The sequence below is a fragment of the Diceros bicornis genome, chromosome 10 (assembly GCF_020826845.1).
Source record: "Diceros bicornis minor isolate mBicDic1 chromosome 10, mDicBic1.mat.cur, whole genome shotgun sequence".
Classification (NCBI taxonomy): domain Eukaryota; kingdom Metazoa; phylum Chordata; class Mammalia; order Perissodactyla; family Rhinocerotidae; genus Diceros; species Diceros bicornis.
The window spans coordinates 51,377,118-51,401,784 of record NC_080749.1 but is presented as its reverse complement, the minus strand read 5'-3'; the positions used below and the strand labels follow the sequence as shown (position 1 = coordinate 51,401,784).

Below are 24,667 nucleotides of genomic sequence, written 5' to 3'. Positions count from 1 at the left end.
ACTACTACCACCTATTCCTTCATTTAAACCCTCTCGTTGGGCTTCTCTGACATCACCACTCTGTGAGAGTTGAGGTAAGTGACACAGGTGACCTAAAAAGAGGGAAACAAAGTTACATTAAAGTAGGACATGCTAATGGCCACGGAGGCAAAGGTGAGTGGAGATCGCTCCTTTCTGAGAGGGGAGTTGGGAGACAGGAGGCAGAGAGGACCACACCGGGCATTAAAACCAAGTGACCGTGACTTTCACCCTCTCTTCCCCATCACTTTCACTCTCTTTCTTCCTCTATCCTTTAAGGACCTGCAGGATGTCAAGAAAAAGCTAGAGGGCAATGGCCACTGGACAGACGGGACGCCTGGACTGGGAGAAGGGCGGCCTATATCGGTGGTGCGGGCCCGCCAAGGCGGAGTGGATGAGGCGCTTGGGTCGCCAGCGGAACCTGTGCGCCCGGTCGTGGTTTCAGCTCGGCGTAGGGGCCCTGGGCGGCGGACGCGCGTGCGTGGCGGCGCTTCCGGCCCCGGCCGAGGAGAGAGCAGCCCCTTGAAGTGCCGGGACGCCGCGCGGGGAATCTAGCGGGGACTCCAGGCCAGAGCCCCTGCAGGTGTCCGAGGAGGCCGAGTTCAGCTCGGGATACGTAGAGGCGCGTCACAGGCTTGCCTAAGACTCCTCCCGCCGGTGGCGCAGGCAGGAGAGCGGGAACGGCCTGGGCCGGGTGTGTGCTTTGCGCCCTGGGTCCTCTGCCCGGCCCCCGGCCAGCGGTGCTGAAAAACGGGCGTCGGGGGGATGAAGATCCAAGTTAAATTGGTTTCTCTCCCAGTGCCGTTAAACCCTGAGAGCCCACACGTTTTTAAAACATGAAGAAATTGAGGCTTAAGGAACTAGAGAGCCGCCTGCAACAAGTGGATGGATTCGAAAAGCCCAAGCTACTTCTAGAACAGTATCCGACCAGGCCGCACATTGCAGGTAGGGCGGCTGGTCGCCACGCCCTTGCTTCGCGCGTTAGTCCTGTCTGCTCCCTCCATAATGAAAACAGAACAGTTATTTGGATACGAAGAATGTTTAGAGGAATTCTGCACTAAGATTACATATCACATTAGAGAAAACTTCCTCGACACCGTAACAAAAGACACCCCGCACACAGACACAAACTTAACGTTTTACTGTTTGGTTTCTGTATACCCCTTAACACTGTCAGACACCTTTCGTTCTGCGATAAACTTGACGGCAAAGAATTTCATGGTCTTGTTCACACAATTCCCAGTGCCTAGAAGAGTTTCCGGTACTAGTTAGGAGATATTTGTAAATATTAGTACTAGTAACTTAGTAAATTAGCACTAAAACTTAGTAAATATTTGCTAAGGATCAATTTCCTATTGCAACGAATTGCCAATGCAAAGATTCCTATGCCATACTCTGCCCTAGAAATGAATACTCGAGTTGGTAGCGGAAGGACTGAGTTTAACAGATCCAGAATAGGTGCTATATGAAGATAAGGATGCACTTCAGTATTAACAAATGATCTGAGAATCAGCAGGGTTGCTTGATGGGAGACACTGATTCTGGGAATACTGGAGAGTACACAGGAAAAACTATTCATATTTAATAAACATATTACCAAGTGATTGGGGAGTCTTAGGAAAATTAATTTGTTGGAAACACATGCAGGGAAGAATCTCTTCCAGCTCCAACATAGTTCTGTTTCTAAGTTGCTGATGAAAACCAAGGAAAGTACATGCATATCTGCACCTAACTCCAACATATTGTCATAATTCCAACCAAAAATTGGCACAAAACTGTGTCTGGGTTAAGTCCAGTTTTCTCACTTTAGATAATGACTTCTTTAATGTCTTCTGACTATAGGTTTTCTTAGTGGAATCCAACTTTAAAAAAAAAAAACAAAAACAGTTGTTTCACAGCCAGTGTGTAATATGCACATAGGTGCACTAATTCTCTGAGATACCGGCTTCAAAGTCACCAACACCTGCAGCAATCATCAGGACAGCACAGTCAGCCTGAGATGTCCCTGTAATTGTATTTTTGATAAAACCTCTGGATCCTGGGGCATCAGTGATGGCCAGTATTCCTTGCTGCGTTCAGATATGCACAGGGAGATCTCGATGGTATTACTCATGCTTAACCTTCAGTATATCCCAGACCTTTGTATATTTGAAAGATCCCTTTTCAATCTCTGCAGCTTCTGCTCTGCTCCTCAGTGGTTCTCTTATCAAGTCTCTTTAGTAGATTATGAATATATGTGTCTGTAGATCATGAATATATATGTCTAAAGGCCATGTATGTGGATGTAGGTCTTCTTTCCTATTCTAGTTTTAACTTATGTTATCTATGTTCCGGTGACAGACTTGTTGCAAAAAAGTTCTGTGTCGTTTTAATGTTAATGTTTGTTCGATATTAGTGGTTCCCAGACTTACAGATTTCACAGATCAGTAAGATTTCAAAACAATTTTGGAGACTGATAATAGGGTGCCTTTTACTTTTTGACAAGGAAAGATTTCTTAAAACCTATTTACTCTTAAGCATCCTTTCATAAAAATAATATTTCAACATCAAAAAAAGAACTGATATGTGTATGTATCTATAGCAATGTTTTGAACAAGCTGAGGAAAAATAAAATATTTTGACCTTATTTTTCTCATTTTACCTCAAAGCTTTCTCATTCTTGGCATTGTCAGCAGAGACTAGTTTTTGGGAACCACTGGTATATATTATTGTCCTTTGTGGGGCCTCTTGCTGCATACCAAGTTATTATACCTTATTTTTTTTAATAATCTGTAACAGTGTTTGGGGGAGGACTAAAAAATGCAAGACAAGAAATTGTTGTAGAAAGAGTCATTTGCACAAATTGGATTTTGGTCATCAACTTGCTTATTTATTCCCTAATATGTTTTTTGATCTTTTAGCATGTATGCTCTATACAATCCATAACACATATGATGACATTGAAAATAAAGTGGTTGCAGATCTAGGATGTGGTTGTGGAGTGCTCAGCATCGGGACTGCAATGTTAGGAGCAGGGTAGGTGATCCCGCATATACTATTTGGGTATGGGGTGGCTTTAATAAGAAGCTTAATTAGGATCAACTAAATTATATTTATAGGACTCTACAGTATGAGATAAGAGGAGCAAGAATATGAGATAAGAGGAGCAAGAATCTGATACTGAGTACATTTTGAATGGGCAGAGCATCAAAACAAACTAAAATACAGAACGGTAACAGCCTGTTGCTTCCCTAGTCAGATGCCTCCCTTTTATTCAAACCTGAGTTTCCAACCCCTGCCGGGTTGGGAAATCATGCTGTTGAAAGGCAATACTCACTCTTACTTTGCCAGTTGGGTTAAAAAGGTATATGGTTTTGGTTTTGTTATTGTTTTGACTTGGGAGCTATAAGTAGTCACTCTCTGTGTTTTGTATTTATAGATTGTGTGTTGGATTTGACATAGATGAAGATGCATTGGAAATATTTAATAGGAATGTGGAAGAGTTTGGGTTAACAAATATTGACATGATTCAATGTGATGTGTGCTCATTATCTAACAGAATGTCCAAGTCATTTGATACAGTAATTATGAATCCTCCCTTTGGGACCAAAAATAATAAAGGTTAGTAACAAGAATCAGGTATACTGGTGTATTTATAAAAAAGCAAGTTTTAAAAATCATTTTCTCATTGATTGTTTGGATTAACTGATTTTATCACTGTTTATTAAATAAAGCAATCTCTTACCTGTATAGTTATTACGATTTCAATTTCAGTTTGTTTAATGTGTGGATAGGGAATTGAATTTTTCAATCTTTGTTTTCACAAATTTGTATTAAGTGAATAAAGTCTTTGTTTTCATTTATTTATATTCCATCTGCTTTCAAGAATGATTTGCCTAATGCTTATGAATGATTATGAATCCTATAAAGGATTTTATACTTTCTTTTCTTTTTTTTAATTTGTTATTTTTTGCAGGGGACGATTTGCCCTAAGCTAACATCTGTTGACAATCTTCCTCCTTTTTTTTTCTTCCTTTTCTCCCCTCAAAGTCCCAGCACATAGTTGTGTATAGTTGTAAGTTCTTCTGGTTCCTCCACGCGAGCCATCGCCACAGCATGGCCACCATCAGACGAGTGGTGCGGCTCTGCACCCAGGAACCGAACCTGGGCTGCTGAATGGGAGCGTGCCAAACTGCAACCGCTAGGCCATCAGGGCTGGCTCTTTTTTTTTTTTTGTGAGAAAGATCAGCCCTGAGCTAACACCCATGCCAATCCTCCTCTTTTTTGCTGAGGAAGACCAGCCCTGAGCTAACATCTATTGCCAATCCTCCTCCTTTTTTTTTTTTTTTCGCCTTTTTCTCCCCAAGGCCCCAGTGGATAGTTGTATGTCATAGTTGCACATCCTTCTAGTTGCTGTATGTGGGACGCCGCCTCAGCATGGCCGGAGAAGCGGTGCGTCAGTGCGCAGCCCAGGATCCGAACCCTGGGCCGCCAGCAGCGGAGCGCGTGCACTTAACCGATAAGCCACAGGTCTGGCCCCAAGGGCTGGCTCTTATTTTATTTTTTTTAGTAGTTTTTTTTTTTTTACGCTTCAGTGTATGGTTGTGTGTCCTAGTTTTTAGTTTTTTAGTTCTCTCTGTGAGCTGCTGCCACCACAGTATGACAACTGACAGACGGGTGGTGTGGTTCCATGACCTGGGAAATGAACTCCAGCCACAGTGGCTGAATCTTAACCACTAGACCACCAGGGCTGGCTCAAGGATTTTATACTTTAGAACCTCTTTTTAATGCCTTACCACACCCCAGGTTTCAACATCTGTCCATCAGTAATAGTGACTCACTGTGGCTATTTATTTTTTGTATGCTGCAGGCAAGGAGGGTAGGAAGTCAGTAAGAGGAAGAAAAGACATGCATAGTTTAAAAGTCCTGCCTCCACCTCCTGCCTGATTCTGATTATGACTCTATCCTTTCCCTTCTCTCCTTTTTGAAAGTCATTAATTTGGAATATGATACTAAAATTTTTACTTTAGCCTTATTTAATCAAGGCAGTATAATTCTGATTTTAGTCTATCAACCTTAAAAGGTATTTAGATATTTTACTTATTTGTGCCCTGTCTTGTTGCAGAAAGAATTTGAAATGACTGTTTTGGAGTTTGGAAAAAAATGTTTCTCAATACCTAGTATTCATTTAATCTTCTGTTTTGACAACAGGTGTATAATGTAAATAGGAGCTTTTTCTTCTTTTAACAGGGACAGATATGGCATTTCTGAAGACTGCTTTGGAAATGGCAAGAACAGCAGTATATTCTTTACATAAATCCTCAACTAGAGAAGTAAGTTCAAATCATTGTGATATTCTGTCATTTATTTTTTTATTGTATAAGTTTCTGGTATACATCTTTATAATTCTACACCTGTATACACTACACAATGATCACTACCAGAAGTCTAGTTACCATCCATCACCATACAGTTGTCCCCCTCCACACATTTCACCCACCCCTCAACCCCCTTCCCCTCTGGTAACCACTAATCTGTTCTCTGTATCTTGAGTTTGTTTTTGTTTTGTTTGTTCAGTTTTTTTTTTTAGATTCCACAATGAGTGAAATCATACAGTATTTTACTTTCTCTGTCTGACTTATTTCATTTAGCATAATACCCTCAAGGTCCATCATGTTGTCGCAAATGGCACGAGTTCACTCCTTTTTATGGCTGAGTAGTATTCTGTTCTACCCATCTTTATCCATCCCATCCATTGATAGACACTTTGTTTCCATATCTTGGCTATTGTAAATAAGGCTGCAGTGAACATAGGGGTGCATATATCTTTTTTGAATTAGTGTTTTCGTGTTCTTCTGATATACACCCAGAAGTGGAATTGCTGAGTCATATGATAGTTCTATTTTTATTTTTTGAGGAATCTTCATACTGTTTTCTGTAGTGGCTGTACCAATTTACATTCCCGCCAACAGTGCAGAAGGATTCCCTTTTCTTCATATCCTCACCAACACTTGTTATTTCTTGCTGTGTCATTTGTTTTTAAATTTATGATGGTGTTTTAAGGCTTTGCTGTGAATACTAAATACCAGGGTATCTATTTCTCTTGAACTTTTTTAACATCTGGCACTTAGAAACTGAATTTTCCCTTTAACTAGCTAGCGTTTGTGATTAGCTTTCTTCCAGCCTATATAACTTCTTTTGTCAAAGATTTAATGTTCAGGCAGAAACTGTTACCAGGAAAGGACTATAATTCAGGAGTAGAGAAGTGTGGTATAACTAGGGTTACAATATGTCCTTGTTTGCCTGGGTCAGTCCTAGTTGATGCCTGTAGTTCCAGTGTCCCTGTGTGGCCTGGTGTGCATAGGGAGGCAGTAAGTCCTGGTTTTGAAGAACACTGAGCTAGAGCTAAACTGATCTGAATTCAGAAACTACCTTTTCTATTATTATTCTTGCCAGGAGATAACACATGGGCATGTATAAGATATACCCTAGAAAATTGGGGATGGGAGTGGTACATTTTTTTAGTGTCAATATACCATAATGATCAAGAACATAGACTGTAAAGCCAGACTGCCTAGGTTCGGGTCTGAACTCTGCTGCTTCCCAGCTGTGTTATCGTGGTCAAGGTACTTGAGTTGTTTCATCACCTATACTGTATTCACCTTTACTCTTATAGTATAAGGAACTAAGAGTACCTTATACTTTGTAGGGTTGTGAGGATTAAATCAGTTAATATTTACAAAGCACTTAGAATTGTGTCTGGCACATGTAATTGCTATGTTAGCTATATTACTTTAAATCATACATGTATTAAGAGATTTTAAAGTAGTTTTATAGGAAAAGTATTTTATTTGTGTAAATACAGTATACTGGAATCCTTGGAAACAATAAGTTCTGGATATATGGTAATCTAATAACTCCTTAAAAATATATAATTACATGGCTAAAAAAATATATACATCTAACAATGAGTAGTGTTACATGTAGGTAAGCAGTAGCACACAACATAACTTTACTGATAAATAAATCCCCATTCGATACGTGAAAGTAAACACCAGTGATTACTGGTCTCTGAAAAGCACCCTCAGGTTTGATGATTCACAAGGAAGTCTCATAGGATTCAGCATATAGTCATACTCATGGCTATGATTTATTAAAGCTAAAGGATACAGAGCAAAATCAGCAAAGGGGAAATCAGGTGCAAACTTCCAGAGTTCTCTCCCAGTGGAATCAAACAGAATGCATTTAATTCTCCCAGCAGCAAATTTTTGTGACAAAGCATGTGAAATGTTGTCAGCCAGGGAAGCTCATTAGAGATTCAATGCCCAAGGATTTTATTGGGGACTGATCACGTAGCCACCCCCCTGCCTGCCACATACCCAAATTCCAGACTCCCAGTAGCAAAACAAGCATTCAGCATAAACAGTTTAAGCACAGTGAACCACTGTTACCAATTAAGGGGATGGGGAGTGGAAACCCTCCCAAATTCTAACTTCTCATACTCCAGCTAAGGGCCAACCTTATATGTAGGCCTTTCTAAGGATAAGCAGTCAGTCCTGCTATGAACTCTTCTGCACAGCTTGGCATAACATAAATTTTATGTTGCTCATATACAGTTCATGCAGACCAAGTAAAATATGCCAGTAAAAAACGCAATTAAGCAGCAAAGTCTAATTATTTAAATGAATTCCTGTAGCCACATTACCAATGATCTCCCATCTTCTTTGTTTGGTCTTGCCATGTTCCACCATTAGGAGGCAGCATTATCACTATTGCCTTGACAGGCTTAATAGTTGGATTTTAAGCAAATATTTGATTAAGTGCATTTTTATTTAGACAGTACAGTATTTCCATTAGCACAGCAAGTAAATTTAAGAAATTAATCTGGTGTGTACTGTGCGTACTGTGAAGGAAGTATGAGGAGAAATGAACTTTTTTTTTTTTTTTTTAATTTTTGTTTTTGTGAGGAAGATCAGCCCTGAGCTAACATCCGTGCTAATCCTCCTCTTTTTGCTGAGGAAGACCAGCTCTGAGCTAACATCTATTGCCAATCCTCCTCCTTTTTTTTTTCTCCCCAAAGCCCCAGTAGGTAGCTGTATGTCATAGTTGCACATCCTTCTAGTTGCTGTATGTGGGACGTGGCCTCAGCATGGCCAGAGAAGCAGTGCGTCGGTGCGCGCCTGGGATCCGAACCCCGGGCCGCCAGTAGTGGAGCGCGCGCACTTAACCGCTAAGCCAGGGGGCTGGCCCAGAAATGAACTTCTAATATTAAGATGGTCCCTATTTTTTGCTATAGATCTATCTGCCATAAGCTTGTGACAATTTTGCTTGTTTTAAGTATTCTATATAATTAGTAACTTTGTCAGTGAAGCTTACCCCAGATCCCCTAACTATAGACATTTATCTTTTATTTATTTTTTCCCCCAAAGCCCCAGTAGATAGTTGTATGTCATAGATACACATCCTTCTAGTTGCTGTACGTGGGACGCGACCTCAACATGGCCGGAGAAGCGGTACGTAGGTGCACGGCCGGGATCCGAACCCGGGCCGCCAGCAGCGGAGCACGCGCACTTAACCACCAAGCCACGGGGCCGGCCCGACCCTTATCTTTTAAAAGTGCTTGACCCTCTACTATTCATTAATATAAGAACATTTGATATAATTTGTGTGTGTGTGTGTGTGAGGAAGACCAGCCCTGAGCTAACATCTGCCAATCCTCCTCTTTTTGCTGAGGAAGACTGGCCTGGGCCAACATCCATGCCCATCTTCCTCCACTTTATATGGGACGCCGCCACAGCATGACTTGCCAAGCGGTGTGTTGGTGCGCACCCGGGATCTGAACCGGCGAACCCTGGGCCGCTGCAGCGGAGCACGCGCACTCAACCGCTTGCGCCACCGGGCCAGCCCCTAGAGTAATTTTTTGATAGAAGTATTTAGGTAATGGGTAAGTGTATCCAGGCAGATATGCTAATAAACTGTGTGACTCTCGGTAGGCATTGTGAGAATTTAGTTCTTGGCTCATAGTTACAGCAAAGTAGGTAAGCCAGGCACTGTTCTTTCAGTGTTTATCCCAAGCTTACTCCATTCATTCTTTGACATCTCTGCCAGAACCAACTACATTCCATTGTATAATCTAACTTCTAAAACCTCTTTCACTAGCTTCAGGGCTCAGATAGCAAGGAAATGTCATCATAATTTATTTCTCACAAATTTATCAAAGACCCTAAGATTCCATTAAATTACATTATTATTTGCATTAAAGTCTGTATTCTTATACAGAAATTCTAGATCCCAAAGTAGGGGAAAAAATATGCCCAGAACTACGATAATTTATTAAGTTCAAGAAAAAACTACAAGCACAAACATATTGTCAGTATTGTTTATAATGGAAATATTTGAACCTAAAATTTAGGGAAAGTTAAGTATTTTATCAATCAGCTTGATGCCAATTAAGTTTTATGAACACTACCAACATGAACAAAATGCTTATAATACCAAATATTGATATCTCTACTATTGTATTTCTAGCAAATTATGCACATAACTTATTTAGAGGATTATAGGCAACTTTTTTCCATTTCTATTAATGTTAGAGTGTTGTATATATATTTTTTAAAATTCATAAAGCCAATTTTATAACAAATTAATAACCAAAGATTTTATTGAGTGGCTCAAGAATTTTAGACATATAAATAGCTAACATTTAGTACTTATAATGTGTCCCAGCACAGTTCAAAGCACTTTTCCTATTCCACAACAATCTGATGAGAGATACCATTATTATCTTCATTTAACAGATGAGGAACTGAACAGAAAGAATAAGTAATTTCTCAGGGTTATATAGCTATTGAGTAGCAATTGAGCTGCAGTTCAAATGCAAGCTGTCTGGCTCCAGAGACCATGTTCTTAACTACTGTACCAATACCTGAATTGCCTGAGAACATAGATCTCTGCTGAATGGTTTCCAGAAGGATAGCTGTATAGTGATGAAACAACACTGCAGAAACTATGAGTGCATTATGCACTTCGATGTATTTCTGAACTAATAGCTTTATTTCTTTAATTATGTAATTTGGTTCAGATTATTAAATATATTGAAATAGCTTAGTTTCTTATTTTCAAAATACCATCCACCCAGTTGAATTTTTTGTGTGTGTGAGGAAGCCTGGCTCTGAGCTAACGTCTGTTGCCAATCTTCCTGAAGATTGGCCCTGAGCTAACATCTGTGCCAGTCTTCCTCTGTTTTGTATGTGGGACCTGCCACAGCATCGCTTGATGAGGGATGCATGGGTCCACGCCTAGGATTTGAACCTGCAAACCCAGGGCTGCCAAAGCAGAGTGCACGAACCTAACCACTATGCCACCGGGCTGGCCCTGAAAAATTTTTTTTTTTTGGTGGGGGAGATTAGCCCTGAACTAACATCTGTTGCCAATCCTTTTCTTTTTCCTGAAGAAGACTGGCCCTGGGCTAACATCCATGCCCATCTTCCTTTACTTTATATGTGGGACACCTGCCACAGCATGGCTTGATAAGTGGTGTGTAGGTCCGCACCTGGGATCCAAACCCATGAACCCTGGGCCGCCAAAGTGGAGCACACAAACTAAACCACTACGCCACCAGGCCAGGCCCCCTGAAAAATTTTTAAAGGTCTAAATTCTAATGGATTCTTAAAAGCTTGAAAACTTACTGTCAAGTATTAATAAAAAGCAAGTTTTAAAAAATTTAAAAATCAGCTCACATTAATGTGTTATTTACGTTCAGCATATTCAAAAGAAAGCTGCAGAATGGAAAATCAAGATAGATGTCATTGCAGGTAAGACAATTTTTAAGTTTCTCACAAAATAAATCTCAACCCTAATTATCTAAGGTGGCCAACATGCATTAGCCCAACAGAATTTTTATAGGGGTGCTGAGAAAATGTACTGTAGATCATGTTTTTCAGTGTGGCAAAATGTGTGCTTGGTAATGGACTGGAAATGGAGTAAAGAAGGGGTATCAGTGTTTGCCTAAGACTGTCCCAATTACTCAAAATTTCTAATAGCACCCAAGTATTTGGTCCCTCTAGGCTCAGACAGAACCACATATATATATAGCATCACTGTGACTTAAGAGCTTGGGACTTGGAGGTGGTCAGTCCTCAGTTTAAAATCCATTCATGGAAAATACCACCAGATTATGCCTGGATTACCATTCTATTTCAAATCTCTAATTGTCCCTGAAGGAAAATAACATGAAGCTTTTTCTTTTTTTAGTAGGAGATAGAATATAATCATCTACACTCTGAGTAAATCATGTTTGATAACATTTTTATTAGTAAATTGGATATTATACAAAATCATCAAAATGGAGAAAGCATATAACTAAAAGCTAACATTTAATCCAAATAATTCTGAAAAGCCGGAAATAAGAGTATAATAAGGGGGTAATGTTTTTTACATAATAAACTGACTATGGATTAGCATTGTAGTGTTAACCATATAACTAGATCTATTACTGTTCATAATTAGTAGTGTGATGTGTAAAAGCTCTGTCAGTCTTCCTATTATATTCAGTACTGTCATTCCTTACTGGTTTAAGGTATTATAATATGCAACATAGAACACCTTAGAACAGTTCCAATAGTATATCAAGCGAGTATACTTGCTACTCCATATATGGTCCTCAGACCATCAGCATTAACATCCCTTGGGAGCTTGTTAGACTTGCAAAATTTCAGGGTCCACCCAGATCTACTGAATTATAACCTGCATTTCAACAAGATTTGATTTCAAGGTGATTTGATTAAAATTTGACAGCTGTGATCTAGAGTTATAATTTATGCTGCAAAATATGAAGGATAGGTAGACTCACTGCCATCTCTCTCAAACGATCAGTACTAAGTTTGGAGAACCTACATTATTCTTTAGAAGGTAAGAATATGAAAAGTGGGGTTTCATTTGAGAGCTTAGTAGGAAAATACACTACTTACTACCATTACTAAAATCCAGACAAATTTTTAAAATAAGCATGGTTATTATGAGATTACTACCTGTAGATTAGGAAATAAAAAACAGGAAAGTACTATCATCTTGATAGGATATATACTTTTTCGTCCACTTGTCATCCTTCTAAACTCTTCCCCATAACCTCAAATTTTGGTATAAATGACCAAGATAGAAGAAATGCCAAGCTCAGCATGCCGTGTCTAATCTTGGGGACATATCAAGTCAGTCCTTGGATAAGTTAAAGTGACAGGTCTAAAATGTCTGGCTTACCAGCATTTAGTACATTTTTTTTTTAGTCAAGGTTGATAAATGTTTGGAAATATAGTTTTTATCCTTAGATGGCTTTTGTTTTATAGAGCTGCGATACGACTTGCCAGCATCATACAAATTTCATAGAAAAAAATCAGTAAGTCTCTTGATTCTCACTTATCTATATTCAGTACTGAAAAACTTTGCAATAAGTAATTATTTCTAATGTTATCAAGTTGCATGAATACATACAGAAAGCCAGCCTAGGAGACAGAATAATTAACTGTGGGATGGGCCTATAATTAAAAGCCAATACTCCAGGATTAACACAAATTCGTTCTCAAATGCTTTGGGGACAAAAAGGAAAAATAAACTAAGTTTTTGTTCTTTTTATACAGTATATATTTTATTAGTTTGTACTAATACAGTCTCATATTACAAAGGGAATTCAGTGGAAGAATTTTTCTTTTGATATTTGAATCATCTGAAATAACACCAACAGATCTATACATTAAAAAAAAATCTCATTTGGATAACAAAAAAAGACAAGTTAAACAAAAAATTTTCCTTTCTTACAGGTGGACATAGAAGTGGACCTAATTCGGTTTTCTTTTTAAAAGCCTCCAAAAACAAAAGCAGCTTAAAACCTAATTAAAATGAATAAAAAATTTGTTTACTAAACTACTGGTCTCCGGCACCATTTTCTGTTTTCTGTTGTTTTGATGCAGGTTCTTCTTCATCTCTTTCTTCTCTTGCTCTTTTTACTGGTCCTATACCATAACAGAATTAATTTTTGTTAAGTTCACTTTAAACATTACTTATTTTAATATTGAGCATAATTATCAAAAATAATTGTTCAAAAAGATTAGCAACAACTTCCCTACACCAATGAGAAAAGACTTCTCCTTTAGTACAGACTTGCTGCTCTCTAAACTTATCTTCCAAAAATCCTTGTTTTCCACTTGTAAAAGGGCATAACCGGGGTAAATCACAATCCAAGAATGTCAGCCATACAGAAGTTGAAAAATGACATGACTGTTCTCTCCCACAGATAATTTCTCATGAAAGTACTAAAGGACTTTAGAAAAACTTACCAGATGCACCATTTTCATCATGTTCATCATCACTGTCAAATTTAGTTTTCTTGCCCTGAAACTGTACTTTTCCTTTAGCAGACCCACCCTGGGCAGCTTTATTTCCCTTTCCTTTTCCTTTAAATCTGCGACCTGTGGAGACATAATTGAGAAGTCAGTAAAGAAATGTTTTAAATCTCTTGTCAGTGTGTTTTGAACCTGATTAAAATTTTTACTCAAATGAGTTTAAAATATCAAGCTGTCAAAGAAAAATCAGAACTAAAGACCTTTTGACTTCCATTTGTTTAGGGATTCTTGTTGATCTTCTATGATTTTTTTCAATGCTTCTTTTTCCACATCTCCATCTAGTACTTCCCATGTCACTTCTTTGTTCCTTAATTTTAGGTTACCATTATTGGCATCTTTGGCTTTATCCAGTGCTTCCTTAGCTTTTTCTTTAAATAGAATTATTCCCTACACCAAAGACAGAAAATGAAAGCCCTTAAGTTTTTAGTCCCACAGTTAATTCCTTTGCTCAAAGTAATTTTTTCTACCTGCAAATTTTCTATGCCATTACCAGTTTCAATGAATTTTACTGAACACAGGAAGGAAGTTACTACAAAACTTGCAGTCGCTGATACCAACAGTTATTCACAGAATAATTCAGAAAATATCAGGGGCCAGCCTGGTGGTGCAAGCGGTTAAGTGCGCACATTCCGCTGTGGCGGCCCAGGGTTCGCGGGTTCGGATCCCAGGCGCGCACCAACGCACTGCTTGGCAAGCCATGCTGTGGCAGCATCCCATGTAAAGTAGAGGAAGATGGGCATGGATGTTAGCCCAGGGCCAGTCTTCCTCAGCAAAAAGGAGGATTGGCAGATGTTAGCTCAGGGCCGATCTTCCTTACAAAAAAAAAAAAAAGGAAAGAAAATATCAGACATCACATCCAGTGATGGCAATGATAAAACAGAAAGTAAATGAACAAGTAGAAACTATTTTCAGAAACACAATAAAGAAATCACTTTCTTTCTACTGATTTTATTGTCTAAAAGATAAGTTTCTATGAATTTTTAAACTGATTGCTAAAAAGCATATGAAGGTTTCCAAACCTCTTTTGCTCCTCTGACAAAGACTATCCATTTTATTTCACCATGATTTGAGAAAAGGATGTGCAAATCTTCTCTACAGGTCTGATCATCTAAGTCCCCCGAAAATTTCAGCAAGCAGCCAATCTTTTCTTCTAGAGATTTCTATAAAAATATCAAGGCAATAAAAAAGTTTCTTAAAAGCAACCACAAATCAGAAATGGCTTATACCACTCTATACCTATACAAGGAAAAAGCTAGAAACTAAAACGCTATTTTGAAGTAGTTTAACGGTGCATTTTTCTTTGTTCTACAATGGCTTCTGATTTTAACTCATTTAATTTCTCCAACAAATAATATTTAATTAGTTATATATATTAGTTATTATTTAAATCTGGTTATTAAATTATCTCCCTGAATAATAATTCTAGGCAATATTATTTGGCTATTATGTTAGTGCAATACAACTATACACTTGCTTACTTACATATTTATTTTAAAAAGTCCTCAGACCTTTTATTCTCATAACTTGGAATTACAGATTTCTTAGATACCAGTAATATATACTTACCAGTTCAGCATTTTCTGCTAAGTTTTGTTTTTCTTCTTGCTCCCTACAAATAAAAATGTAATTAGAGTGTTTCCATTTACTATGTAAGAAAATTAAATCCTGATAAACTTAACCTTGATCATGATCACTAAACTACTTTATAAGCAAAGCCAGTTCTTAGGTTTTCTGATTGTCCAGTGCTAGAGTGCAACAAAATGTGGCCTGAAGATTATCAAGGCAGCTTAGGACCTCAATGTTATACAAAAGGCTTACTGTTACTCATTTCAGAGCTCATCATCAGCTCTACTTCCTAGAACCACTAACTCTAGCCTTGTCAAAGCTTTAAGGAATTAAAATGTTATGATTAGGCTCAACGTACTTACTGTTTAGCTCGTAATTTAGCTTCCTCTTTATTTTGCTTTCTTTCTTCAATTTTTTTTGCAAAGTAATCTTCCCTAAAGGACACAAAATATAGAGGCTAAGTTCATGAGAACAAAGATAAGACTGCAAATTGTTTTGAATGATTTAAGATGTGGCATAGGAAGGAATGTTACATTTTCTATCGACATAATTACCTAAAAATTCAAAAGATGCCCAAGAAGCTACTCTTATGTTTTTCTGATAACAGCTTTACTAAGAAATAATTCACATGCCATAAAATTCTCCCTTTTAAAGTATACAATTCAATGTTTTTTTTAGTATATTCAGAATTGTACAACCATCACTATTAACTAATTTCAGAACATTTTCATGACCCCCAAAAGAAACCCCATATCCATTAACAATCTCATGTTAGTTTTCATTTATCATTCATGTATCGAAAAAAAAAAGTAAATCAGAAGTTATATAAATACTTTAATGTTTCATAGAGTTTTCTATAGTGTTCATTTCACAAATGGAGAAAATTCTAAAATCTCTGAGAACCAAGAATAAGAACAATTATGAAAATCCCATGTTAAAAAATACTTTTGAGGGTATGATAGATAGTATGATTCATCACAGCACATCTCTAAGTCCATCAAGTTTAGTATATAACATTTAGAAGACTATGTAATGCAAAAGTAGGGGACTATGGCTCTACAATTAACTTTATCATGAAAATGCTCTGGTTTGTCCTAATTTTTAAAAACACATATATTAAAGAATGTGATCCAAATCTCTAATAAATAATCCTTTGTACTGTAAAGGAAAGGAAAGGAAAAATACAGGCATATATAATGAGAAATAAGAATAAAAATTATACAGTGATTTATTCTCTAACCACACCAAAAGCCCAAATTTTAGTATCTAGCCTGATTATAAGTTTTAAATGCAAAATAAGTACTAACGCGTAACCTCCTTTATCACTGCTAACAGAGAAAAGGTACTAATAAACACTTCCTTATAGTCTCAAAGGACCAGTAGTTTCTGCTGAGCAAACCAAGCATTTCTCAAAGGATGCCTAAGGACAGTAAAAATACTGGCCTTACTGGGGATGCTATTCCATACTCCTTACCCCAATGTAGCAATTCCATATAACTAAGTGGCCAGAGGAAACATCAGCAAAAAGACTTACTTGAAAAGTATTAGCAGGTCTGTGTCTTTGTACTTCTGGCCAGGGGTCTCAACAAACTTCTTAGCAGATTCAATGCTATCAAACACAGCAAATATTGATCCCTATTAATAGGAGAAGAAGAGTTTTTTTCAAAGTTATGTCCCATATATTTTTCAACTAAAAAAACCCTAACACCACTGAGCCAGCCCTGATGGCCTAGTGGTTAATGTTCGGCACTCACTGCTTCAGTGGCCCAGGTTTGCTTCCCAGTCGTGGAACCACACCACCTGTCTGTCAGTTGCCATGTGGCAGCAGCTCACATAGAAGAACTAAAATGATTTACAACTAGGATATACAACTATATACTGGGGCTTTGGAGAGGGAAAAAAAAAAAGAGGAAGATTGGCAACAGATGTTAGCTCAGGGCGAAACTTTCCCTGCAAAAAAAAAAAAAAGTCTGTAACATCACACAACCAAACCTTAAATGCTTTGTGCAATGTTCTTCTCATCTGAATATTTAGTACTTGACCTTTATCTTCTAACCATTCTTTTATGTCATCAAGGGTTGCATCAGCAGGGAAGCCTTTCTGTAAAGAGAAGGAAGAAATGTACAAATGACTTCTCTGGTAAACCATTTGCCAGAAATTCTGATTCATTTTGTCTTGAAATGAAACCAGGGGGCCAGCCCCGTGGCTTATCAGTTAAGCGCTTGCACTCTGATGCTGGCGGCCTGGGTTTGGATCCCGGGCGTGCACCGACGTACCGCTTCTCTGGCCATGCTGAGCTGTGTCCCACATACAGCAACTAGAAGGATGTGCAGCTATGACATACAACTATCTACTGGGGCTTTGGGGGAAAAATAAATAAATAAATAAAATTATATAAAAAAAAAAAAAGAAATGAAACCAGGATCTTTCTCTCTGTCTCTCAAATGTTTAACAGCTCTGATTAAGAGCCACTGTTCTCCGGTACAATAAAAGTGACTCATTTATCTGGGATTCCACTCCAAAATAATCCAGTCAGGACAAAAATAAAACAAGATTAATCACGTGTTGAAGTGAATCAGCTGTTGAAGATGGATAAACATACATTATATATTCAAGCTCCTTTTGTATGTCTGAAATTTTCAGAAAAAAATTTCCTTAAAAATTAATATGCTAAAGAAAATTGCTATCAAGTTTATCTGTTAATAAATAAGAACAGTTGATATGCACTGGGTGCTTACAATATGCCAAAGATTTTGTCCAATGGTGTATGGGTTTTTTCATTTAATTCTCACAACAGTTCTATAAGGTAAAAAATGTTATCCCCATTTAGGAAGATGAGGCTTAAGAGAGGTTAAGAACATTGCCCAAGGACATATAGTAAGTGGTGAAGGTATGATTCCTGAGCCCTTAGTCTTATCCACACAACTATATGTTCTTTCTAAATAAATGTAAGATACAATTAAATGCATTAAAGGCCCACTTACAATATAAACAGATCTGTTTTTTACATCATTTTTATACTCATCAGTCACTTCAGGGAGGGGTTTGCTTGGAGATCTTCTGATTTTAGTTTTATCTTCACTTATTTCCATGAGTTCTGCCTTTGATTTGCTCAGTGCTTCTACTATAACATTAAAGTCTGTTGTTAGACGGTTTAACCTGAAGAATATATGTAAAAGCATTTTAAGACTTAGTAGTAGCACTTGTTAACAGAAAATCTAAAGATGATTTTTAAAAGGTTTTTACCTATTGAATTTTATCATTATCTCCAAAGGTACCCAGCCTTCATCCAGTTTGATCTGTTCCTTTAAAAATTTGTCCCGTGGCAAATTGAAGTCACCAAAATAATACTGCAAGATAATTACAATATTATTTCAGAGCACTGTATAATACTGAGTCCAATCCTGGCATTTTTTTTACCACCACTGTATCAGCTAGCTCTATTCTTTAAAAATACGTGTCATAACTTAAGAGGCAATAAACATTTTCTCCTAAATATACTATAATGAAATATTTATAATACAAATTAACAGATAAAACTAAAAATTGATTAGTGAAACAATGTAATTAACAGATATGTCAATAGACTATAAAGCCTTAAAACAAAACCATATTTAAAGATTTAGTATATGAACAGCCTCTTGTTTCAAATCAGCGTGGAAGGAATAGATTGCTAAATAAAAAGAACTAGAATGAACTGGTTAATCACTCTAATTTTTAAAAGTTAAAAAAATAGGTGCACGTTTATCTAATTTAAGCATAGAGGCATTCATTCTCAGTATAAAAGCAAAGAAAAAAACCATACATGAAAAGACCCACGTGTGACTACTTGGAATGCCAAAAGTAGCATAAAAAGTAAAAGACAAACACAGAAGTTTGTTAATAATTCTTAGGACTCAAGGGGGAAGGAAGAAACCTTAAAACCCTAATAGAAAAATGGGTAAAGGTCATTAAAAAGAAATTACTAAAAATTAAAATGTAATATAAACATAAGAGAGTTCAACCTCATTATTAATCAAAGATGCAATTTAAAGCAATGAAATAGCATTTTTCACCTAACATTTTGGCCAAAATTCTAAAAACAATACCTAGTATTGGCCTGAACACAGAGAAATGGTCATGTAGACAGAGATGTAAACTGGCAATAAGTATCAAAAGTTTTAGGGACTGGCCTGGTAGCGTAGTGGTTAAGTTTGCACGCTCTGCTTCGGCAGCCCGGGGTTGGGGGTTCGGATCCCTGATGCGGATCCACGCACCACTCATCAAGCCATGCTGTGGCAGTGTCCCATATACAAAATAGAGGAAGATGGGTACAGATGTAGCTCAGGGCTAATCTTCCTCAGCAAAAAAGGAAGATTGGCAATGGATGTTAGCTCATGGCCAATCTCCCTCACCAAAACAAAAAAAGTTGTAAAAAATGTGCACAGCCCTTGAGCCAGTACATCTCCTTCTAGGAATTTTATCTTAAAGAAATCAGTAAACATGATTACTAAGATTTATATACAGTCAAATGTCGCTTAACAACAGGGACACAGTCTGAGTAATGCAATGTTAGGCCATTTCGATGTGCAAACTTCATATAGTGTACTCGCACAAACGTAGATGGTATAGCCTACTACATACCTAGGCTATATGGTACCAATCTTATGGGACCACTGTCGTATATGCAGTCTGATGTTGACTGAAAGGTCATTATGCGGTGCATGACTGTAAAAAGATATTCATCGTAGAACTATTACAGCTAAAAAAATTGGAAATATCCTACATATCAAATAGAGAATTGGGTAAATTATAGATGACACAAAACTTTACTACCCAAAATGCACCCCATGTTTAATGGGGGAAAAAGAAGAAAATATAAATTATGTTAGTGTGAGCACTGACCAAAGTGTGAAAGGGTATGCATCAGGCTTTTAATCTTGATTACCTCTGGAGGGTAGGATTTGGTAGGCATGGAAGGGACATTAACTTTTCCTATATACATCTTTGTATTGTTCTAAATATTAAACACAGAATAATTGGTAATTTTTCTCCACAATTACAAAGAAATTAGTATAAAAAGTTGTAACATAGGAAATTTAAAATGACAGAGAAGTGCAACTTTAAACAAAATAGTTCTGGGGCCGGCCCCGTGGCATAGCGGGTTCGGATCCTGGGCGTGCACCGATGCACCGCTTGTCAGGCCATGCTGTGGAAGCGTCCCATATAAAGTAGAGGAAGACGGGCACAGATGTTAGCCCAGGGCCAGCAAAAAGAGGAGCACTGGCATGGATGTTAGCTCAGAGCTGATCTTCCTCACACACAAAAAAAAATAGTTCTGCGAGTTTAAAAAACAAACCAAAAAAACCCACCAGGGACTGGCCCCATGGCATAGTGGTTAAAGTTCAGCGCACTCTGCTTTGGTGGCCCAGGTTCATGGGTTCGGATCCCAGGTGCAGACTTACACCACTCATCAGCCATGCTGTGGCAGTGACCCACTACAAAATAGAGGAAGACGGGCACAGACGTTGGCTCAGGCAAAAAAAAAAAAACAAAAAAACACCAAATAATATGATCTGAAGTTCCTCAGTAAGAATATAAAACATAAATTAAGGAATAATTTTCCATGCAACCATTTAAAGCTTCAACTTAAAATACAATACCTAGGTTCAAAAAAATGCTAACAGAACTTTGAAAACAGATACACTGTTAAAAGTTAAAACAGCTGAAAAGAACTAATTGGGCAGAAAAAACTACTAGGACCTTCAAGAATGTAAAGTGTTATTTAACAGGGAAGGTACTTTACCAAGGATTTTTCTGTTATCTTATTATATGCCAGGCACTCTTCTAAATGTTTTACATTTTATTAACTGGCGTAATCCTCACAACCACCTTATGAGGAGGGTACTACTATTATCCTCACTTTATAGGCTAGGAAACTAAAGCAAAAAAAAAAAGTTAAGTAACACTACAGTGTTACCTTTTGAAATGTCTGTAGTCCTTGGATTTCATAAACTGGCTCCACCAATATAAAACTATATACTATACTACTATGTTCATCTAATTCCAAGACTCAAAGACAAACCAAATGTTGAATAGGACAATATACTAAAATTAAATGTTCTTTCTGTACTTGTTTTGAGGCCCTAAACTTCCTTTCGAAGAGCTTGTTTTTGCAATTTAATAGAACAAGATCATACCTCAATTTGATGACAGATTTTGGCCTCCAGAGCAGCCATTTTTTCATTATCACCATTTTCGGCCATTGTGGCTATCTGGAAATTTTCCCAAATTGGCATAAAGAATATTATTATTTTTTACATTAAACTCAAGACTAGAAAAACGTTTTAAAAATATCACTACCCCATTGTTTTCTTAAAAGTCACCATTTTTAATTTATTCAATTCTCAAATTTCAAAAAAAGAAAACTTTAGAATAAGTGATGGAAAATTGAAATGCTATCAATAATCTGCACCCCTTTCAGTAAATCACTGTTCCATCTTCTATAACAGAACAAGTGGTTACCTTCATTCAGCTGGTCAAAAAAGCTTTGGGGGAAAAAACTCCATTCAACCACTTAACAACCATTTCCAGCTTTAAGCAGATCACCACCTGTCAGTATATTATTATGGATCTCAGTGCTATTTGTTTGGTGTGGGTCTCATTTCTTTTAAAATTTGTCACAGCTGACTTAGCAAAAACTTATCAGCAAAGATTAAGTATCATAACTTTAAGATGAAAAAAATTCAAATATTACAGTCGGAGTTAGATTAGATACCCTATGTTAAGGAACACATGAAAATGATAATTTGAGAGCCTGGGGACACTAAAACAACGTTAAACTGGGGGTATGCCTACTAATTCCCTAATATATTGGGTAACCTTACAGCCAGTTTCCTGTTTCACATCCCTGACATAAACATTGCAGAAAAAAATGAAGCTGTGTGGGTGGTTTGCAGGGATCACAAACCAAGTCTTCTGACTTCAAATTACTTGTCTCCACTGCTCTATTAAACCACGTAGCCATCCATATTGTACAAAAGTATATTTACAAGAACTCATCAAGGATATCTGCCATTAGTTGACTCTAGTGACGAAGTATCATTGGTACACTTCTTGGAGACATCGCTTTATACACTGTAACTGCTATGCAATAACCTGGATACACACTGGAAGCTCACGCCATAGGGATGTGTATGCTGCACCTCGCACTACAAAGTTAGCTCAATCTTATGCATTGGTTTGTCGACCACAATCTACATTCCTAAGTTATTACCATGATGGAGGGCCCCTTATAAAGCAAAGGGTGAGATAAAAGAACTATTTAGTTTTTACAAGACTTCTTAGACCTAGCCAATTTTGGAAATTCGTTTCATCAGATACTTTCCCAGAATGTACAACTAGAAGTGAAACATTACTGACACTTTCCCATTTCGCACAGAAGCCTTGATGTGAGTGAAGGAGGACCCTAAAAACCGAAGAGTGACGCCAGGGAACACCTGCGGCCCCAATTCTCCCCCCTCCAGTCTGCCCCGCATGATCCAAGGAACCCTCCAGCGTTTAACCAGCGCCAACCTCCCCCAGAAACTTACACAAGTGGCCCGAAACGTCCGCCTTCGTAGACACTGTAAAGCAGTGGAGGTAGGAAACCTTAAAGACGCCGCGGGGATGCGGGCAGCCTCTGTCCATAGACCCCGCCAGAGCCCCGTCCCAAGGCAACCACTGGCTCGCCTGGGCCCCAGGCACATGCGGGGAACACCCAGCTCCTGCGTCCCTCGCAGGGGTCGGCCCGCACCTCGCCGCGGCCCGTGCCCCTCCGCTCGCTGCCCAGCGTGCCGCCTCGGGCTGCGGCCCACGCGACGCTCGCCCGGGACCTAACGAAGGCGAGGAGCGGACGCACCCAGCTTGAGGCCGCAAGGAAAAGGAACAAGCCATCGCGCACCATGCAAAGCAGACCCTTTTGTACCTTCGTCTCACTAGCCACCACCAGTTGCTCACCTTTAAGGTCCTGGTCCCGCAAAGCCGCGCCACAGGACCACTAACACCCACAACAACGTCTCTACTTCCCAGCGCCGCCGGACGGCCTCAACGCGCGCAGAGAAGATGGGGACTGTCCCGGCAGCCCTTGCGGCTCTAATGGGCGGGCTTCGAGCGCGCAGGAGCCGGCGCCGCGCTATGAGCATGCGCGCCGGCCGTGGTCTCCCACGGCCCGCGGAGTCCCGCCGTCACTTTGAGGAAGCTGGCTTACAATGTCCCGCGGGGTATTGGACGGTGCTTGGGTAAATATTTATTTTTAAGTATTTCTGCACGGCATTGGTATCTCCAGCTGTTCCTTAGGCTCTCCATTTATATGAAGTGTTTGGCATTTTTTTTCAGATTATGCTTTTCAAAAAAATTGTTTTAATTATCCGTATGTATCTCAACTGTATCGTGTTGTAGTTCTCAAAAATCATGACAAGTGAAATTTAAAAAAATCAAAGATTCATGGAATCTTAAGAGTCGAGAAAACAATACAGTAGAGTGTTTAAGAGCTGGGACTCTGGAATCAGATTGCCTGCGTTCAAATAACGACTGTCGTTTTTACAGACTGTGTGACCTTGGGCAAGTTACTCAACTTCTCTCTTCATCATGTATAAAATGGGGCCAATGATAAATATCACCTACTTTATACCGTTGTGAGCATTAACCGTGATGCAATTTGTACCTTGTTGGGAACTGTGCCTGGCATATAGTAAGAGGAGTAGCATATGTTAATTTAAAACAAACAAAAAAGGTGATTTTAGGAAACCAAAATGCCATCTGGTCCAGAAACCTATTGCCTCCACTAGGGCCCTTTCCTATGAGTATACTTTTTGCACAATAATTTTAGTCACTTAATTTAAAGGAGTTTTTTCTTGTGGTGAGGCAATCTTTTATTTTTCCCTCAGTTCTCTTGAAAATGTGTAGTGATATTGATGAAATAGCCTGTTAAGTGATCTCAGGGCTTTTTGGCAGTCCCAAAACAGATCAAGGAAAGGGAACGTGTTTATTTGGGGAAAAAATGGAGTTATAGATTCAATCCAGACATTGCATCAAGCCAATGAGAAAAAATAAATAGAGTTATGCTCAGGTAGTTTAAATTCAAATTAATCAGGTTCTCTTTTATCCACTCAACAAATACTTATTTAGTTTCTACTTTGTGCCGGACATAATTAAAAACTTAATTCTCTTTTTGATCCAGTCAGTGAGAATATAGGTATTTAACAGAACACAACATATGAGTATCAGTGTCTTCCCACTCATCCATTCAGCAAACTTTGTTACAGGCCTACTAATGTCCTGGTCTGGAGCTTGGCACTGGGAATAAAGAGAAGACCCAGACTCTGCCTAGAGACAGTGGCACCTAAACAAATGTAACTTCTCCTGTACACCCCACAATGTCTGGGGAGAACTGCAGATACAGTCTACCACCAAAACCACATTTACTGAAGAACATTTATTTGGTGTTCCCATCAGGTCCCTGGTCCTTTAGTCTCCCTGTCTTCTTTTCTTCTCTTTCCTCCAGGGGCCAAGCTCCATGCAGCCACTATCCTCTGGGGCAAATGGATTCCTAGCTGCAAACAATGAAGCTTCATTCTTTCAGGTAAAGCACCAAGAAGACTCTCATTCTGATATCTGTCTCTCTCATAGCATAACTTTGTAGGATAATATACTAAAAGACTTCTGGGTGTAAATTTAATACAATCATTTTA

The 24,667-nt window shown here is 38.4% G+C and overlaps 2 protein-coding genes across 3 annotated transcripts; one reads left to right on the top strand and one right to left on the bottom strand.

Moving 5' to 3' along the window:
- Positions 1-546: 546 nt before the first annotated feature.
- METTL5 (methyltransferase 5, N6-adenosine) lies at positions 547-12,912 on the top strand. Of its 2 annotated transcripts, XM_058549219.1 has the most exons (7): positions 547-963; positions 2,919-3,033; positions 3,437-3,618; positions 5,248-5,330; positions 10,760-10,811; positions 12,339-12,388; positions 12,810-12,912. In XM_058549219.1, exons 1-7 carry the CDS (start codon positions 855-857, stop codon positions 12,846-12,848), a joined length of 630 nt encoding a protein of 209 aa, XP_058405202.1. In that variant the 5' UTR covers positions 547-854; the 3' UTR covers positions 12,849-12,912. The 2 variants fall into 2 exon arrangements, with proteins under 2 accessions (XP_058405202.1, XP_058405203.1); XM_058549220.1 differs by lacking the exon at positions 10,760-10,811.
- On the bottom strand, positions 12,913-23,029 carry SSB (small RNA binding exonuclease protection factor La). The gene is made up of 12 exons (XM_058549214.1): positions 22,935-23,029; positions 21,137-21,211; positions 18,204-18,307; positions 17,942-18,116; positions 16,950-17,057; positions 16,492-16,592; positions 15,320-15,391; positions 14,958-15,000; positions 14,411-14,551; positions 13,592-13,778; positions 13,326-13,457; positions 12,913-13,001 (listed from the first exon to the last, which is right to left on the bottom strand). The coding sequence occupies exons 2-12, from the start codon at positions 21,200-21,202 to the stop codon at positions 12,913-12,915; spliced, it is 1,218 nt and encodes a 405-aa protein (XP_058405197.1). The 5' UTR covers positions 21,203-21,211; positions 22,935-23,029.
- Positions 23,030-24,667: the final 1,638 nt, after the last annotated feature.

Bases quoted from the DNA above. Each gene is read 5' to 3' on its own strand.
- SSB (XM_058549214.1), bottom strand. From the start codon at position 21,202: ATGGCCGAAAATGGTGATAATGAAAAAATGGCTGCTCTGGAGGCCAAA. The intron at 18,117-18,203 runs GTAAAAACCTTT...TATATTCTTCAG, and splicing joins ATAATGATAAAATTCAATAG to GTTAAACCGTCTAACAACAG. The intron at 14,552-14,957 runs GTAAGTATATAT...ATATTTTTATAG, and splicing joins TAGCAGAAAATGCTGAACTG to AAATCTCTAGAAGAAAAGAT.
- METTL5 (XM_058549219.1), top strand. From the start codon at position 855: ATGAAGAAATTGAGGCTTAAGGAACTAGAGAGCCGCCTGCAACAAGTG. The intron at 3,034-3,436 runs GTAGGTGATCCC...TTGTATTTATAG, and splicing joins ACTGCAATGTTAGGAGCAGG to ATTGTGTGTTGGATTTGACA. The intron at 12,389-12,809 runs GTAAGTCTCTTG...CCTTTCTTACAG, and splicing joins AATTTCATAGAAAAAAATCA to GTGGACATAGAAGTGGACCT.